At 38.3% G+C, this 19,808-nt stretch overlaps 1 protein-coding gene and 1 pseudogene across 20 annotated transcripts in view; both read right to left on the bottom strand.

Annotated features, from left to right (window-relative positions):
• TTN (titin) overlaps nt 1-10,581 on the bottom strand; it is a 287,195-nt gene extending 276,614 nt beyond the window's left edge. For all 20 annotated transcript variants that reach the window (XM_060152562.1, XM_060152541.1, XM_060152543.1 and 17 more), the window contains exons 1-6: nt 10,383-10,581; nt 8,056-8,159; nt 5,611-5,814; nt 3,831-4,118; nt 3,262-3,347; nt 2,918-3,156 (exon numbers count right to left, since the gene is read on the bottom strand). In XM_060152562.1, coding sequence (XP_060008545.1) covers nt 2,918-3,156; nt 3,262-3,347; nt 3,831-4,118; nt 5,611-5,814; nt 8,056-8,146 — 908 coding nt within the window. In that variant the 5' untranslated portion in view covers nt 8,147-8,159; nt 10,383-10,581. The remainder of the gene's footprint in view (nt 1-2,917; nt 3,157-3,261; nt 3,348-3,830; nt 4,119-5,610; nt 5,815-8,055; nt 8,160-10,382) is intronic.
• A 2,895-nt stretch (nt 10,582-13,476) lies between these two features.
• On the bottom strand, nt 13,477-15,772 carry LOC132521741 (52 kDa repressor of the inhibitor of the protein kinase-like; annotated as a pseudogene).
• Nucleotides 15,773-19,808: the final 4,036 nt, after the last annotated feature.

Genomic DNA, 19,808 nt, shown 5'->3' with positions numbered 1-19,808 from the left:
TACAAATGTATTCTGTCACTACATAGGGTATTTAACTTACACTGATCATAAATGAAACAATTATTCTAATTAAGGCTCAAGGTACAGTTGATATCTGCTCTAAATTACAGAGTAAATTAATAGTACATTACAATATTAACCAGTTTCATGAAGAAATGTTCAATCATTTTCTTGAAGAAGGGTTTTTAGGTGAAAATCAATTTACATTTTATAAATGGAGTTGTGATCCACTAAAGGTAGATCTAGGGGAACAAGTATCTACTCTGAAAGTGATTGCCTTAGAACCATAACAAAGACCAGTTTAGAATAACGTAGGGTTTACACCAATTGAAGAAAAGCAAAGTGACGTGTATTTCCAAGTTTCAACCTGTGTCTTGTTCTTGCTGTACCTAGTAAAGTGGGTCTAATTCAAATAGAGTTAAAGACATGATTAGCATGACATGAGTGATTAGCAGCTGGTTGCAGGTAAGCCCATAACTGTGAAAATCAATGTAATTTGAGTCATTATAGGAAAGTGCTTATTTCTGCTCTTACAATAAAAAGAAAATAATCACCTGGTCACAGCTAGATACAATGCACCTTATTCAATGAAATATGTTTGCCTTTCTCTACAACAAAAATCAAGATTAGACTGTGAGACATTTTAGGAAATTGCCTATCCTGGATAACCATTATTTTCTCCACAAACTGATATTTAAATTTCTTATTTTAAAGCAAATTTGGGGGGCTAAATAATTGGGATTGTTATCAATGAATTCTCAGTGCTTCTAAGACAGTAAAAATACTCCATAGAATCAGGGAAGCTCTGTAATTCTAAATGACTCTTAGGCTTGGATTAAAAATACGGTGAGGTTGTTATCTCCCCCAGAAATCACATGCGGCCTGTCTTGTGATTTTGTGTACACAAACTTGGAGTTAGCCTGAGATAGAACACTTTTTTTGATAGCCAGACACGTTTTTAAAACTAGCTTTTTGGTCAACGCTTCATATTAGTGTTTACCAATATCTTTAAAGTGGCCACTATAATAAAGACTGGAAAATATCTGGCATTTTTCCATATATTTGTTGGACATTACATTGCCTCTGGTGTGAAATGCTTGTCTTTTGTCAATTTTTTTTTCATTTGTGTTGCTTGTTTTTTCTTTAATAATTAATTTGTGGAAGTTTTTGATACATCTGGTGTATTAGTCCTTTGTCATAAGTATTGCAAACATTTCCCCCGAGATCCACGGTTTGCATTTGCTTATTTATAGGGTCTTATCCAGCATCAACATGTACAGTTGTGTAGATTATGCACTGTTTCTAGGCTTGTACAATTCACACTGTGGCCACTGTATGTTTGTTTTAATATTTTATGGCAGAGGCAATGACATATCTCGAGGAAGAGGCATCCTTAAATTTTTTTCACAAATACACTGTTTGGTATAGCAATGACCTTGCTTTTGCCATACATAAATTTTTATTTTTATGTTGTTGAGTCTGTAAATCTATTTTTAAAAGCTCTTCCCTACAGTTGTTTTCACAAATTTTCTTCTCTTTTATTTTTGTGATTTAGTTTTTAATTTAGCTCTTTAGTCAAGCTGAGATTTATTCTGTAAATAGTGTAGGTACAAGTTTATATTCGGTTTTTCCCAAATGGATAGTTAACTGGGCCAGCATTCTTTATCGAGTAAAATATCCTTTTCCCCACTGAACTGAAAGGTCACTTTGATTTAAACACTGAATTTCCTGGATACTTGAATTCTATTTCTGGATGCTCTGTTCTGCTTTGCCCATGTATTTTCTATGCATTTACCAATACCATACTGTTTTGATTACAGTAACTTCACAATAAGTTTGAATATTTTTTAGATCAACTATCCACTTATTATTCTTCTTTTAAAATTTTTCATGGCAGGGGAACTTTCTCTACATTAAAAAAATTAAATTGGTCAAGAATCACTTTTTTATTTACTCCAAATTTTCCCCTTTTATCAGTTTATCACGTAAAAAAACCCCTCAGCATGTTAAGCTAAATCCCAAAGTTTCAAATTTGCTATGGATAATTTATACTTGCTTATATATTGGATTGGCCAAAAAGTTCATTCGGGTTTTTCTGTAAAATGTTATGAAAACTTTTTGGCCAACCCAATAGTTTCTAAGCCCTGATGATACATTCTTACTTTCTAATATACCTCCATATTAACTAAGCATAGAAACCTAACAGAAATCCATTTTATATTCTAGACAAAATAACATAAGCACACGCAAAATATTTAGAAGGTTTTACTTATTATTAGAGCAGAAGAACACTTGTATAATTATTTTATATCTACAAGAAACCTTCAACTAATTATCTCACTGAACCCTCACAACACACCTTGAGATAATTCTGTGTTTCTCTATAATTTACAAATGACACGACTAAGACCTTAAACAAATTATTTAACTTCTTTAGCTCTGGTCACCTAGCTATAAAATTAGGGGTGATAGTTCTTAGAGGTTGCTATGAATATTTAATGAGATAATATACACAGAGTGCCAATCAAATGTCTGACATAGAGAAAGTGGTCAATGTATATTAGTGAGTATTTTATTATTATAATTATTTTCTAAGTCACATTTTAACAAGTAATCAAGCTGAGTGAACGCAGGGCTTCCAACCCTAAATTCTGTGCTCTTCTCATTTTGCTGTGCTTTTTCTTGACTCCTAAAGCAGATATTAAATGGTATACAAATAAGAATTCAGAATTAGCGTTTATAAAGTTCTCCAATTTACCAGTGGACAGTGAGGATTTGTGAAAATCATAACCAGTGTCTTTTTGGTTTACCTCCTTTATCACACCCTACATTTCTTATTTCTTCCTTTTATCTCTCTCATCTTATCGGATTAAACCTAATTTGAAAATGCATAATGATCTCTTTTAAGAGGCTTTACCTGACGGGAGATGGGGTCGGTGCCCGCACATGTCTGACCGGGGACGGGGAGTGTCTTATCGGCGATGGGGACTGCTGTCGAGCCAACTGTGCTTTGGCAGCAATGGATGGTGGTGTGGGAGACCTTGACTTTGGCTTAGGAGGTATCCTGGGAGGTGTTTTATGTGGCAGCTGTTGGGCACCATCTATTACCATCTCAACTGTTGCAATTGATCTGGCATCAAAGTGGGCTTCAATCTTCTGTAAAAGAGAAAAACAAAGCCCATGGTGAGGAGGAATTATTGATGAAGAAACAATCTGAAAGGCCTAAAACCTGACAGTATATAGTAAAAAAAAAAAAAAAACCTTTTCAATTTGAGTTTGTCGTGTTTCTGAAATCTGAGCAGTCGAAACAATTGTCTTCGTCTTTTTAGCGGGTACTACTTCTTCACCTGTAGGAAGGGAAAGATAAATATTTAGACAGGAGCACAAGGACCCATTTTTAAAGGGATTATGTTAATTCTGACTACAAAGTCAATAAGATTTTGTGTGTCCCAATGGGCAAAAATGCAGAAAGTTTTGGATGTTGTATGAATATAAATTAGCTTTAAACATAGAAAGTATTTATTATTAGATATGAATTTAATTAGAATCTTTTTTTAAAAAATTCCATCGCTTGCCAATAATTTGAAAACATAGATGACTTAACTGAAATACTTCCTGGTTTCTAGTAGGGTTAAAAACCACAGATTGCTTCAATGATTCTAAACTCCTGCGCGGAATCTCAGAGACTTTTCATGGGTGTTGAAATGCCAGCTTTGATTTCAACTCACAGCATCCCCAGACCTCAGAGGGCAGGCAGGTGGACCCCTGACCCCACTTGGTCCTAAATCCTTCCCTTCCCTGCTCCCTGTTCCTCAACCTCCAGCACATACCTTGAACCAGTAATTCAGCAGTGGAAGTAGCTCTTCCAACGCTATTGGTGGCATTTACTGAATAAGAGCCAGAGTCTTCAGGGTACGCTTCCGCAATCAGTAAGCTGTAGAGGTCGCCTTCTTGTGAAATTTGAAAATCAAGGGAGCTGTGGATTTCAGCTCCGTCCCGGTAGAACTTCACCACAGGTGTAGGGATTCCAGTCACTCTCACTTGGAGTCGCACTTGGCTTCCTTGTCTCACGGTCATGCTCTGCAGCCGTTGAACAAAGTTAGGTGGTGCTGTCTCCGCTGCAGTGGGAAGGGAAGAAAATTAGGACTGGCGCCAGCCAGGGCACTCCCAACAATCTATTTTTAAATGATTATAGCTCTGGTGTCCAAACCAGGCAATGGCTAGCTGAACCAAACATGCTTGACTGTCCTTGAGCCCAGCTCATCCATCAGATGACAGTAAGAGCAGAGCCAGGAGGTGGCAGAGGGCACCCCGCCACCATATTTGATTTGCTTTGTCTTGTTTAGCTGTTCTAGGCCACCACATTTTTTTTTTTTTAAAGAAAAAGCCTAGATCTTGTTATGACATTTCTAGAGGATATTTCCTGCACTTCCTCCCAACTTCACATCTAGCACTATATTAATATGTTAAGATAACTTTACATATTTCAGGAAGTTGCACTAAAATGAATTCCAGTGGTTGGTTTGCTGGATACACCTGTGACTTACAGAATCATTAAATTTTAATTTAAATTAAAAAATCCTAAATTGGCTCCAACTTAATCAGTATTCAAATAACCCAAATATGTACTTGCATTTAAAATGTTAATCCAAATAATGACACGATTTAATGTTAGATGCTACAGAAAGGGGATTTTTTTTGGCTAATTATGCTGGAAGAAATTTTTAATAAAATAAATGTGAAGGGTGAGTGGGATTAATCTTGACATGTTTTTGAGGAATAAACAACAGCAGATGCTGTCAACCTTGTGCATTTTCCCTTTCTGAATTTTCTGGATGTATGTTAAAGTTCATACCTGATGTTACCTGATGTTCCTTCTGTTTTGGTCAATGATAGCCCTATACTTAAACAGTGCTGAACGTATAGTTTACTGGATAAACATATATAACATTATGCAGCTCATGAAAGATATTGTTATGTAATGTGTGAAGTAATGCAATGTTCTTTGTACTAATGTCTTACAAAGAAGTAAAGGATGGAGAAAAATGACAGAGGCCACGAAGACTTGTGGTAACTTTTGTGGGGAAACTGTGTCCTGCATTTGAATCATAAACAAGCATTTGCCCTATTTCTGTGTATGCTTACTGTGCAATGTTTTTAGAAATGGAAAGTAAATGAAGCATTATTAAATGTTATAGCCTAGAGCAGTATTTCTTAAATGGGTGGTCTGTGGACCACTGGTATCAGAATCATCTATGTGCTTGTTAAAGTGTGAATTCCTGGAGATACGCATATTTCCTTAGCAGGTGTATAGACAAGGCTCAAGCCTTTCTACTTGCTCAGAAACACGATTTTTAATATTTCCTTAATATAATTTTGAGTGCTTAATATGTGTATAGAGGAACTAGTTCTCAGCCACTTTTTTGAGGAAAACCAAATTCCAAAAGACAAACAACTTTGCTATCAATGCAGTGTCCGGTGGGCCCTTCTCTAGATGCATTTGAGATGCATCTGCTTGTGCTCAGTAGCTTTTGGGGGACTCCCTTCCCCAGATCCTGGAGATGTGCTCCGGGGGTGGTACAGGGGACAGGCAGGTCCCCTAAAGCCTACCTGTCACGAGAAGCTCAGCAGTACTAGTCGCTTGTCCAGATCCATTGGTGGCTCTCAGGGAGTATCGTCCACTGTTGGCTTTAGTCACGGCGGGGATCTTCAGTCTAGCGCGGCCATCGCTAAAGGAGATCTGCACGCCGGGCAGAGTGGAAGTGGAAATCACCTGGCCATCCCTAAACCAGCTCACCTCAGGAACTGGGAAACCTGGAGAACAAAGAATTCATCTTTATGTTTGGGGCACTGCAAAGTCCTCTGTTCTGTCCCATTATGTTCACTTCCTTGTCCTAAACCATAAAAGCTATCCAGAGAGTCATGCTATTTAATGACAGTGAAAATTTGACAGCTGTGTGATAAAAGTGTAAACTTACAGACCATTAGGAAGGTCTGTGGGTTCACGTGGAGGCCAGCACCTTCATTCTATAGGGGAGGAAACTGAAGCCAAAAGAGGCTCAATGATTTTTCCAAGGTCCCTTAGCTGGCAGTGGCACACAGAGGACCAGAATTGCCATCACCTGCCCTCCTGCCCAAGGTTCTATCTGATGCAATTTAATAGACATCATTAAAATCATGAAGGAGATTTATAAAAATGAAGAGCCAAGGAAACTGTGAGATAAAAAGTGACTGTTGTCCTCTTCAAAAACAAGTGAAGAACAAAAGCAGCAAAGGGATCTAAAAGTTCAGCCTACTAAGCACAAGAGAACACGCTCAGCCCTCTACCTCCTCTGACCTCTCCTGTCTTCCTGACCTCTCCTGCCTTTCAAATGTGCTTCAGTAAAAATGCCATACAAAGGAGGGGCAGCTTCTCATACAATAAGAGATGATGCCGAACCAAGTCTTTCAGAATAACATGGATACTTGGAGTTGCAGGTAGAAAAGTCAAATTCTCTTCACCCACCATGAATCATGGAGCTAATGACTACATGTACATGGCTGGATGCTTTAAGTATACTAAAATTCTGCATTCGGAAGGCATGAGGCAAATTCAGAGCACGGTTTATTTTGCCTTTGGTATGAAGGCTGGTGATCTAACTCCTTAAACTGAGGAGGTGAGGATAAGCGAGAGAAAGTTTATTTTGTTGTCCTTATATTAGCCAATCTCCCACTGTGGCCAAGTGAATAGTTTATTTAACGAATTCATGGGTGTTCAAATATTTTCAGTGGTGTTTTTCTAAGAATGTATTAGCGCAAAGTGTGAAGGAACAAGGAGTTATGAGGAAGCCAGATTCCATTACTCCACAAGCAGGCAAACTTCCCACTGAAGCCATATGTGTTCTGCTCAGTTCAGAAGTTACTGAGTGTTACAAGATAAATAAGTAAATTATTTGGAAGTCAGAGATTATCATACAAGAGAAGAATTGAACTGGTCTCTATACATTTCTATATACATATACAATAGAAATTGAAGAATGATTATATGTTATTTGTGCAATGTAAAATAAAGTGTTATCCAGTTATGAATAAGATTGGTACATAGACAGAAAAAGGAAAGAGAAAGGAAAAGGAAATCTCATTTTATATCTTTATTATAAGCCATAAAGTTGAAAAAAAAAGAGGAATAGTGTATCATAGAGGTACATCAAGCATCAACTTTTAATTAATCCATAAAATCTCACATGACCAGTTATAATACTGCAGGAGAAAATATTGATTAAATAAATTTGAGATTAAATAATTTTGAGATTATTTACAATATAGTTCATAGATTATCCCCATTTTGTCACACGATGATAGGTCCCAGAAATCATCCATTTTCAAAACCATCCCTAAACTGAATTATAAAGAAGAAAAAGAAGGAAAAAAAGAGACAGAAGAACTGCCTGTTAAATACAATTCTAGGGTTAATGTTTGTTTCTCTTTACTATGTGAACCAGAGTGGCATATATTATTTTGGGGTGTCCTTTCAAAATGATTGGAAAATCTTTTCATTGACTAGAATCACTTAATAAAGATTGAAAATAAAATAATAAAATACTTAGGAGTTAGCTCATCACTGAAAGTCCTGCCACTGAGGAAAGTCAGTTGTACTGTTATTTTCCATGTAAACCCACAGAGGCTCAGGCACACAGGCTACTCGCCCAGCAGCTCCATGATTGGCCCCCATTGGGCTGGAGTTCTTGGCTTCCAGTCTGGCTCTGCAGCTGAATCCAAAGATAGAATGATCAAATTTGGTCCTATTTAGCACCTGGATTCTGACAGCTAATTTAATCCAATGCTATTTATTTTGCTTTGTGGAATTATAAATATGAATAAAACATTTTCAAGCCATTATATTGTCAGATTTTGTAGGAACTCTGTGAACAGTATACTCTTACAATGACCCTTCCATAGAAGTGGGCCCATTTCACAAAGTCAAAGCAAGGCTTAAACTTGCTGTCAAGTCCTACAGCAAAGTTAATGGACAGGAGGCAGAGAAGAAAAAGGGACAGTGTGAACGTGTGAGCTTACCACTAATGTGAGCCTCAAAGGTTGCGGTACTACCCTCCAGTACCACAACGCTTTGTAACGGCTGCGTAAACGTCGGTGCTTGAGTTGTCATCTTTTTAGGCACTCTGAAAAGGAAGAGAAATGAGAAGGTCACAGCTTAGGGCCATTGTGGAGCTACTCTGAAGATGGCAGACACACATTTTCCAAATGGGTTGCTTCTCAGATCATCTGTGGGCCCAGAGTGATGGGCAGGCCTTCTCTTTTGTGGCCTGAATTTGGCCTCTGAGTTGACTTATAGCCTAACAGAGTAGCACGTCTAAGGGGGGATGGAAAAAAAAAAAAAAATCGAAGCGAGCAGAGCAAGGAATGTACCCTAGTGGTCGAAGAGGGAAATTCAGTCTTACCAAAGGGGGGAAATCTGAGAGAGAGTTGGGAGAAAGGGAAAGCTGGAGGAAGCTGGGGGTAGTGACAAATAATAGAAGGTATGTGTGAAAAGTGTAAAACGAAACTTTTCATCGGTTCAATGTCAGAAAGAATTATTTTAAAAAATTTCCTTCCTCCCAATATTTTTCAGACACTGTATCTGTATTTATAAAGTTGACATAGATTCAGGCACTATTACCTTAAGTAACCCAGGTGATTATTTAAAATAGTCACCAACACTAAAAACTTGAACTTTGCAATTTCTTTCCTAACTTGAAAAGTTTTGGAAAGCCTGGTCCACTATGCAAACCTTTTGTAGACAGCATACAGTGTTTTTTAGTCCTTAATATTTCTTCATATTGTAACTGTCCAGTAAATGTTGCTACTGTTGAAGTGAATATTCAGGAAAGTTTAAATTTAACTGAGCAGGCCAGTATTTATTATAGATCTGCAAGAAAAATACTGACTTGAGTTCTTAATAAGGAACAATGCGCAGACTCTGAAAAATGGAAGGCTGGTCTGCGATGCAGTTGAAGCGAAAGCACCTATGCTTTCATAGCACAAATATTAAAAATCAAAGAAATTAACACGAAATCGGCAGTTAAGTTGTTTTGTTAAGTGGAAGCAAGTACTTTGCCTATCAGTTTTAGAGAGATTATGAGAAGAAATTTCTGAGACATAAATACCTTGCTATTGAATGTGACTATGCCACTATTCTGATATAAAAAGCAGATTCTCAGTTGTCAATTGCTTCATTACTATTTTTCATAAAATTCTCTATTTATTAAAAGTGTGTGGAGCAATCATCTAATTCTGTACCTTATTGTAACTTTTTACTTAGTTAAAAAGAAAATGAAACTAGAATACTCTGAGACAATAACATTTATATTTGAAAAATTCAGATAATATCCAAAATAAACTGTTGCCAAGAACTGCTTAGTGTAGTATATTATCCTTAGGACACGAAAATAACTTTTTGTGTCAAACTCTTCCTGTTTCTGAGCGAGTGCATCTTCTAAAAATAGCTATATTCTTTTACACCATTTATGTTTTATATACCTATATATTTATAGGCATTTACAATTAGTAATCTAATTCCAGGAAGATGGCAAATCAAGGTATAATTTGAAATAAGAAGTCTCTAAAACATTATTTCTTACCCTTCTTAGCATCAACAATTATATCATATAATTTGATTATGAGTTGATCTAAAATACATAATGAAATGCTGAGCATTTTAGAAAACAATTATATTGTTTTTCTTTTTTTCCAAATTTCTAAATATATTGCAATTAACTGGCCTAAACAGGTCTTCTATTCCTATTGTTCAGGTAAATTTTGTTGCTTTAGCATTTGCTCTTGAGAGGCCTTTGTCTAATTATGGCTGAAGGTATGCATCGAAAATGTCATACTCCCAAAATAAACTCTCCAGCATTGACTGACAGCAGGCAAGTGTTCTGTCACTGTCCTGCAACTGATACCTCAGCAGTTGATTCCCTTAAAAAGTCATCAGGGTGTAGCTGATACCACATGCATTTTATCAGAGCTATTCTTGGTGTGTCTCACTTTATCACTGAGTAATATAACCTTGAACATTCTTAACAAACAAAAAAAGTCTATAAAAGAAGCAAGCATTTCTATCACCATTTCAGACCCCAGCTTTTAATACTTTTAGAATGTTAGGTGCATTTAAACAATTTGAATCACTGACTTGCGGATATGCTAAAGCATCGAACTTTTGAAAGGAAAAGCCTTCACATATTTCAAAACAGAATTTAACAAGCAGATTCAAATAGAGGATCAGAACCAGCACCAAGTAGTCAGACAAACACCTCCATATAGGCATTTAGCATACAAAGAAAATGCGGAACTAGAAACCGATAAGGGAGGGACTCTACTAATAAGAAAGAAAAGATGCTGCTCACCTGATTTCTCAGGAGTGCCCAAAAAGGGTGGGACTAAGCCCAAGGTTGCTTCTGAAACGACGTCCTATCTAGAGTTGGTTTTTTCGACCATCTCCAACATGAATCGGTGAGCCTCTAAACTTAAAAACAAAACTACACAGTCAAGACTGTGTAGTTTTGCTTTTCTATGCAATCCCTACACCCGAGGCGAGGCTGGGAATGCACGACTGCTCACGAGTCAGGGTCGGGCCCAGCCCTTATATTTGCCAGATCTGCTGACAGCCCCACATCTCAGGGCAGGGCGCTGGCTGATTGGCTCTCCCAGGAAAGCATGATGGGAGCGGGACCTATTTGGTAGCGAGCGGCGCAGACCACCTGTTCTTCTGATTGGCAGTGCTAAATTTAGCATCTCAAAAGGGGCTTTACCAAGGGAATAGAACCGCACTTAAAGACTAACTCTGTTGCGGCTTGGGGAAGAGCACTTGTTGCCCATGTTAAAATCTGAAAATAACTGGTCTGAGGAGAATTTGTGGCAATAGAAAACACTTGTGGGCAATTATACAAAACAGCTCCAAACCTGAGGACTCTGCCCTGAGTGAGGCCCCATTCCTGTTCCCTTCCCCCATACAACCAAGCAAATGGACCTGTCAATCATGACAACAGATGAGGGAGTTTATCTCATGCGTAAGACTTCACCTTTTTTTTTTTGAAGAACCAGTGCCTAAAAACCTCAGCACTGAAGAGAGCTCATTTATACTATCTACTTTCTCCTGAATCCACTTGTACTTCGGGGAGAGTTAAGCCAATGTTAATGAGCTAAGTGTTTATACAGCCCTGCAAGAAATAAAGTTGAGAGGCAAAATCTGAACTCTGCTTAGATTTAGCCTAGACAGTGTAAGGATTTCTTTTTTCCAGATTTCATTTTTTTCTGGCATTAATATTTACAAATACACATGCACTGATCCTTAATGAGCAGCCAAGTCTTTTGTTTAAAACATCCATAGGGTTCTTTTTCAGGCACATGAAAGCTGCCTTACTAATCTCTGGAGTTTGCTCTTACTAATGGGAAGTAGTTAGGAGATGATATAGTTGCTATTTTAGAACTGAATTTAATTTCAAGCAACAGATATTTCAAATACAAAAGGGCATACCAGAAGAGCTTTAAAATAGTTCAGCTGAGAGACTTGAAAAGCTTCACTAAGAGGGAAGAAATTTGTCTTGTTGATAATAAAAAGAGATTTTTCTTAATAAAAGACTAAAATTTTAAATTTTAAGTTAAATTTACATCTGTAATAAAAATTTCCCCTGATGTGGAAGACCATGCATTAGCCTTTTCAACTTCCTGAGTATTTCACTCTTGGTAATTATTTATACAGTGATTAACTTGTTAACATTAAACAGGACTCAAATATACTGGACAACTTATGTAATATAGCTATATAGACAAGAGGACATATTTATTTAAACATTTGTCTTCTTTTCTTAAGCAGTGATATCTGTATTGTTGGTATTTTTTTTCCTACTACAGACGCTATCTGACAAAATCCTGCTTGATTGCTTTATTCAGAAACAACTAGTTTCATGTTATATATCTTAAAAATTATTCCCAATTAGAGACTATGTTACAGGCAACCTGCCAGTCATAAAGCGAAGCTAGACGAGAAATGTCATGTGATCTTTCTGATTTGCATTGTTAAATAGATAACTAACTGGTTATCTATTTAAAATGTGTGCAAGTGTGTGTGTGTGTGTGTGTGTGTGTGTGTGTGTGTGGTGAGTGCGTGTATGTATATATGCTTTTATTTTTTTAAACAAAATTTTATTTAGTTTTAAAAATTTAAATTTTTTTAAATTAAATTAACTAAATGTAAAATTTAGTTAATACTAAATTTTATTTAGTATTAAATAAACACATTTTATTTAGGTTGAAATAAACTATACAAAATTGATTTTCTTCACCAAAAATAACAGCAATATTTTCTGTATTATTCCTAGATAAACCACAAAACACTTATTTTTGTGGGTTTTCTAGGTTTTGCTTGTAAATCAAGATGAGGCAGTAGATACAGTCATGAAAAAAGACAGAAGAAAACAGACAAATCAGTTGTCAGTATCCATGGCCTCTGATCCTGTCTTAACCATGAAACAGAAGTGTTCAACATATACCTGCCAAAAAGCTTATGAAGATGTAGGCTCAATAAAGGAATGCAAACAGCAACAACCAGATGTGGAACAACAAGGGAAGGCTCTTCCATTCAAACTTTAACTATAACTTGTTCCTTTAACTTCATTTGATAAAGACAGAATCTACACTGAAATCCTTGTTTGGCGAGCTCACATGTTTCTATTACAGTCTGATAATTTTCTTAACTGTCCCTTACAGATTTTTAACAGCATACTTAAAACTCCTAATATTCAAAGGTCAGTCATGAGCTTCATTGTAATGTTTATAAACTGTATTCCTTCCTCCCATACCTCCTCACAATTTATTTCTTCAAAGAACTGATAACTCAATACTTGACAATTGGATCCACAGTGATAAATGTTATGTCTAAAATGACTTAACTAATACAATTCCAAAGTGCCATTAGCAGAGATCACAGAGTGTAACATGGTACTTTCAATGCTATCTTCTGGAAGAACAGTTAGGTCTCCAAAGTATGGGAGTTGAAATGGGCCATTTAAACAGGCAGATTATGAATGACTAATGTACCCAATGGGGGGCCTACAGGTCAAGATATTCAGTGATTAAGTGGCCTACGTACACCTTACAACTTTTCTGTAAGATATTTTCAAATTTCTTACAGTTTATTTCAAATATCATATATAAGAGAAAGCCTATTTTAAAAGTCTCTTAGGTATCTTCATGGACATATATACACTACCAAATGTAAAATAGATAGCTAGTGGGAAGCAGCCACATAGCACAGGGAGATCAGCTCGGTGCTTTGTGACCACCTAGAGGGGTGGGATAGGGAGGGTGGGAGGGAGACACAAGAGGGAGGAGATATGGGGATATATGTATATGTATAGCTGATTCACTTTGTTATAAAGCAGAAACTAACACACCATTGTAAAGCAATTATACTCCAATAAAGATGTTAAAAAAAAAGTCTCAGGTATTTTCATTGGTTTCTGAATTATCTGTAGGAAGCTGACTTACTTGTACACTTGTGTGCTTACTTGTACACTTATCCACCATTAAATCCAAATCATGTTTTATATCAAAATTTATGTTAAGCAAAGCCAGGTTACTTGACCTTTGGTCTGTCAAAGTGATCCTCAGGTATGCTTTGAGATGCTTTTGCCCATTTTCATAGTGTTCATTTTCAACCTTCATCACAGGAAGAATACACAGAACCTTCAATAATGCATAAACATTAGGAAAAAACTTGATGTCTGGCAGATGAAGGGCTTCATAAATAGTGGGTGGAAGTTCTACATCTTTCCCTCTGTGTTTCCACTTGATTCTCCAACAATGCAGCCCGGCAGAGAATGTGTCAGGATTAGGTAAATCACTTCTGTACATGTCAGCATGATACTCCTCTGATGTATTGAATTTGAGCTGTCCCATGACAGAGTGTACCAGAGATGAGCATTTAAGAGCTCTGAGGTGCTGTTCTGAGAATATATCTTTCAGGTCCTGAATAATGTGTTCCACTGTTGGAACACTTAGAGTTTCTTTGTAGTAACTCTCAGAGGTTAGCTGAGATTCCAGGTTACTGTGATGAGCTCTGAGAAATTTCCCTGGGAGTTTCATCTGAATATCAAGTTTGGTTGCCAAATTTGTGGCTTTCTCAAACCAAAATTCATGATAAACTTCGATATTTTCCATCACTTCATTTTGTGAATGTAGCCATGCCGTGAAACTACTAGCTGCAAAGAAGACATCAGAGGTTTGATGACCTTCAGGTCTGCCCCTGAAGATTTTTCCCAAAGGCTCTTGTAAAAGATAGGACATTTTAAAGAACAATGGTAACGATGAAATCAAAATCTGTTACCACACTACAGAGTACAAATGCTCGGCCAGCCATGCAGTTATTCCATCTAACATTTGTGTCACTATTATACCATCTAAACATAAAACAAGTGCTTGTAGGAGGTCCACTAAGATTTCAAAAGCATCATGCCTGCCTGGCCACTGAGAATGGTGAATTTCCTTCAGTTCTTTGCCCTTTCTTCATTGTTCTGAACGAGGACAGAAATTACACTGTCAAGCTCTAAAAGCAGTTGTGCTGATCGATGGAAGAAAGAACAAACTTCCTCAGCTGATCCTAATGGGACACATACTCCCATAACAGGCACTGATTTTGCCAACCACATATTTAAGGTACAGGAAGAGCAGAGTGTGTAGATAGCTTGTGGATATTTCTCTAAAAGTCTAGAAGCAAAAACTTTCATTTTGGAAGAAAATCCACTGGACACAAATGTAAGCTTGGCCACGACAGTACTCCATGTTTAATCCTCACTTCTCAGTTACTGTAGTGTGAGATTTCATAGCCGAAATTTCTGCATCAGCTTCATAAGGCAGGAAGCCCACAGATTCCTCTCTCAGGTGTGAGATTCGTCAACAAACCTCACCAACACAGGCAGGGGCTCTTCCCCTGCTATGTCCACCACATCATCCATGATGATGGAAAAGAAATGAGAGTCTCTCACTTCCCTGAGGGTTTCTTCTTGAATGCAGCTCTCACAGATCTCTGGCATCTTTTTCTGCTGTGTTTTCGAACAGAATAATGTGTTCACTGTCGTTGTCTCAAAGCACTTTCTCAGAACCTCTTCACCAGAATGGATCCGGCACTCCAGCAGGGCTTGACAGTTATCAGGAGTAAAGAGACCTTCTGGGATTTCATCAGCTTCATGTCCATCCAGAGGTATGGTCTGTTTTCCCATAAGAATCAAAATTTCAAATAAAGATTTCAAGTATTCTTTGTTTTCCTTCTCTTCAAGGGTTAAAGGTCCTCCTGCTCTTCACCCCCTTCTTCTGCACTGGGGTCCTGAGCATTGCTGTTGTTTATTTGCTTATGTTTTGGGTCCTGTTCAGAAGTTTCATCAATTTTTTTCTGTTTCAGCGTCCTCAGTTCATCTTCACTCAATTCTTTTATTCATTTTCTGTGTCTACTGTGTGGATTATTCAAATGGCTGATAAGATCCAATATTGTTGGTATTGCATTATCTCGAAGAACTGTCCTATAAGGACTAGTTCTACAGATCACAGAAGTCTCCAAGTGTTCGGCACACAATCGATAATGTTTATCTAGTTGATCGGGTGTTTTATCTTTTAAGTCGGCTCTCCTACAATTCTCCACACACTTCTGGCATCTGGCTGGATCCCGCGGCAACCTGAAAAAGGCCAGGTCCAACCGCGAGCTCTTCCGCGTGCAGTTGGGGGCCGGGCAGAAGTTCGGCATCATAGTCTGACTGCCGGCCGGCCCAGTCCTGCCCTCCCCCTTCCTCAGGGCAGCCCACCGGCCCGTCTGTCGGGGCCAGGGAGGGGAGCCAGGCCGGCCGGCTGGCCGGCTCGTTAGGGCCTGTATATATGCTTTTAGATTCACTTGACCTCATATGAAGCATGTTGATGTATTGTTATGTTTGTTAGAACCAAAATCAAACCACTTTAATTCTTATGGGAATTAGACGGAATGAATGAATACAATCTTGAAGCTTGTGTCATCTTGATGTGGTGCAATACAGAGAGCTCAAGAGCAGGGAAGATGGACCATATATATTACAGACATAAGGTCAAGTGTCTATCCTTCAAAGCTGCTTATCTACTCACTGTGTTTGGACGTTTTTAGACTTTGCAGTATGGTCAAGATACTTGCCTTTTGGCATTTACATCCTTATATGACATTCAGAGTTAAGAAGGAAGGAAGAAAGGAAGGGAAGGGGAAGGGAGGGGAGGGGAGGGGAGGAAGAGACCAGTTAGTAAATAGCTAATATACTACTCTGGAAAGAGTCCATGTTATTGGATTAGTGAACAATACTGGACAATATGTGATATCATGCTAAGCATTAGCTTTAAAATTAAATATTCCATAGTTGGCATATAGCAAGCTAGCCCAGTGGAAACCAAATACTACTCAGATTTGGGGGAGTTTGCTGATGCAGTAAGATCTTAATTTACCACCTTAACAGTGGGGAGGAGTCCCACAGATAATCCAAAACAGCTGATGATTCAAATATAATGCCTACTTAGTTTTGGAATGCATGGTGTGATTCTCTTTTTGAACAGTACAGTCATAGCAATTCAATAAATATTTATTAAGCGTATGTTCGGTGCTGAATACTGCGCTAAATTATTATAATTTGGGATTCTGTCATTGCTTATTGGCTCAACAAATATCTAATGAGTGGAGACTTTTGCCAGGCATTGTGCTAGGTGATGGCTAAACAGTGGTGACCAACAAGACAGTTATGGTTCCCGTACTTGTGGAGATTGTGGTTCACATAAACTACTAATAAATTCTCAGTAATCTATGACTGAAACCTAGACTAGGATGTGTGTAAAACTCCGGCAGTGTCTCCATCTACACAACTGTGGTTGCTCTCAGACTTTGTTTATACTCCATTGGACCAGTTACCAAAGGAAGGACTTACTGGGGGTTATTTGAGAAATGGGTACAGTTTTCAAGACTAATGTAATAGTCCTTTGTGAGAGAAAAGAGTAAAATTAAGGTCTCTTATAATTCATTAATTTTTTTTGTGCATTCTTACTGTGTTAAACACGATTCAAGCACTGGGATTATAGCAATGCACGCAATGGACAGAATCTCTGCTCTCAAGGAGATAATTAGCACAGTAATATGTGGTAATAGTATAGCTATAAAGTCCCTTCCACTCATAAAGTGTTTCAAAGTGAAATATAGGCTTATCATTGAGCTATTTTTACACAGAGACGTAGAAAAGCAAATTCAGGAAGTGCACAGGGAAGAATGCGCTGACCCAAACAACCCGTTCTGATGGATAGGCGTCTGTGTTCCTTGAGTTACAAAGGCAAGCAAACCTACATCGGGGACATGGGGGACAAGGAAGTGCTGCTTAAAATTTGAGGCTTCTCTTTGTCCTACTTTTTTACTACCTCCAGTTACAGGTGCTTTAGTAGTAAGATTGAGTTAATTGCTTTCTACAATTGTTTACAGGTGTACTAATAGTCACTCACATTTAATGGCACATTAAATACGGCAAGTTTATTTTAGACACGTGTGATACTTCTATCAAAATTAGAAAGATCAAAAAGTTGGTCTTATCCTGCCGAAGAGGCAAGAGACTTTTTCTTCCCTCTTTGTTTCCTGGCGCGCAAGGAGAGGGGATTAAGAGCGCTGCTTAAAGGAGCTCCAGAGACAGATGCGAGCCGCGGCTAACAGCGCGGACCCCAGAGACGGGCATGAGACGCTAAGGCTGCTGCTGCCGCCACCAAGAAGCCTGTGTGCGAGCACAGGCCACTCTCCACACATCCCTTCCGGGGGGGCCTGTGCAGCCAGCCACTGCCAGGGTCCCGGGATCCAGGGACAACTTCCCCGGGAGAACGCACGGCGCGCCTCAGGCTGGTACAACGTCATAACCGGCCTCTGTCGCCGCAGGCCCGCCCCGCACTCCGTGCCCCTCCCTGCCCCCCGGCCTGAGTGAGCCAGAGCCCCCGAATCAGCGGCTCCTTTAACCCTGTTCTGTCTGAGCGAAGAACAGACGCCCTCCGGCGACCTACACGCAGAGGTGGGGCCAAATCCAGAGCTGAACCCCGGGAGCTGTGCGAACAAAGAAGAGAAAGGGAAATCTCTCCCAGCAGCCTCAGAAGCAGCGGATTAAAGCTCCACAATCAACTTGATGTACCCTGCATCTGTGGAATACCTGAATAGGCAACGAATCATCCCAAATTAAGGAGGTGGACTTTGAGAGCAAGATTTATGATTGTTTCCTCTTTTTGTGAGTGTGTATACGTATGCTTCTGTGTGAGATTTTGTCTGTATAGCTTTGCTTTCACTATTTGTCCTAGAGCTGTATCTCTCTGGTTTTTTTTTACTTAAAAATTTTTTAAAATATTTTTTTATTTTAATAACTTTATTTTACCTTAGTATATTTTATTTTATCCTCTTTCTTTCTTTCTTTCCCTCCTTCCTTCCTTCCTTCCTCCCTCCCTCCCTCCCTCTCCCTCTCTCTCTCTCTTTTTCTTTCTTTCTTTCTTTCTTTCTTTCTTTCTTTCTTTCTTTCTTTCTTTCTTTCTTTCTTTCTTTCTTTCTTTCTTTCTTTCTTTCTTTCTTTCTTTCTTTCTACTTTTTCTCCCTTTTATTCTGAGCCGTGTGGATGAAAGGCTCTTGGTGCTGCAGCCAGGAGTCAGTGCTGTGCCTCTGAGGTGGGAGAGCCAACCTCAGGACACTGGTCCACAAGAGACCTCCCAGCTCCACGTAATATCAAACGGCAAAAATCTCCCAGAGATCTCCATCTCAACACCAACACCCAGCTTCACTCAACGACCAGCAAGCTACAGTGCTGGACACCCTATGCAGCCCGCATAAGCACCCAACATAGGAGCACCTCAATACATAAGGCAAACACTAACAGCCATAAAAGGGGAAATCGACAGTAACACATTCATAGTAGGGGACTTTAACACCCCACTTTCACCAATGAACAGATCATCCAAAATGAAAATAAATAAGGAAACACAAGCTTTAAATGATACATTAAACAAGATGGACTTAATTGATATTTATAGGACATTCCATCCAAAAACAACAGAATACACATTTTTCTCAAGTGCTCATGGAACATTCTCCAGGATGGATCATATGTTGGGTCACAAATCAAGCCTTGGTAAATTTAAGAAAACTGAAATTGTATCAAGTACCTTTTCTGACCACAATGCTATGAGACTAGTTATCCATTACAGGAAAAGATGTGTAAAAAATACAAACACATGGAGGCTAAACAATACACTACTTAATAACAAAGTGATCAGTGAAGAAATCAAAGAGGAAATAAAAAAATACCTAGAAACAAATGACAATTGAGACATGACGACCCAAAACCTATGGGATGCAACAAAAGCAGTTCTACGAGGGAAGTTTATAGCAATACAATCCTACCTTAAGAAACAGGAAACGTCTCAAATAAACAACCTAACCTTGCACTGAAAGCAATTAGAGAAAGAAGAACAAAAAAAGCCCAAAGTTAGCAGAAGGAAAGAAATCATAAAGATCAGACCAGAAATAAATGAAAAAGAAATGAAGGAAACGATAGCAAAGATCAATAAAACTAAAAGCTGGTTCTTTGAGAAGATAAACAAACTTGATAAACCATTAGCCAGACTCATCAAGAAAATAAGGGAGAAGACTCAAATCAATAGAATTAGAAATGAAAAAGGAGAAGTAACAACTGCCACTGCAGAAGTACAAAAGATCATGAGAGATTACTACAAGCAACTATATGCCAATACAATGAACAATCTGG

The sequence above is a fragment of the Lagenorhynchus albirostris genome, chromosome 6, assembly GCF_949774975.1.
Source record: "Lagenorhynchus albirostris chromosome 6, mLagAlb1.1, whole genome shotgun sequence".
NCBI classification, from domain to species: domain Eukaryota; kingdom Metazoa; phylum Chordata; class Mammalia; order Artiodactyla; family Delphinidae; genus Lagenorhynchus; species Lagenorhynchus albirostris.
The sequence above is the reverse complement of the archived record's forward strand: the minus strand, read 5'-3'. Positions and strand labels throughout refer to the sequence as shown.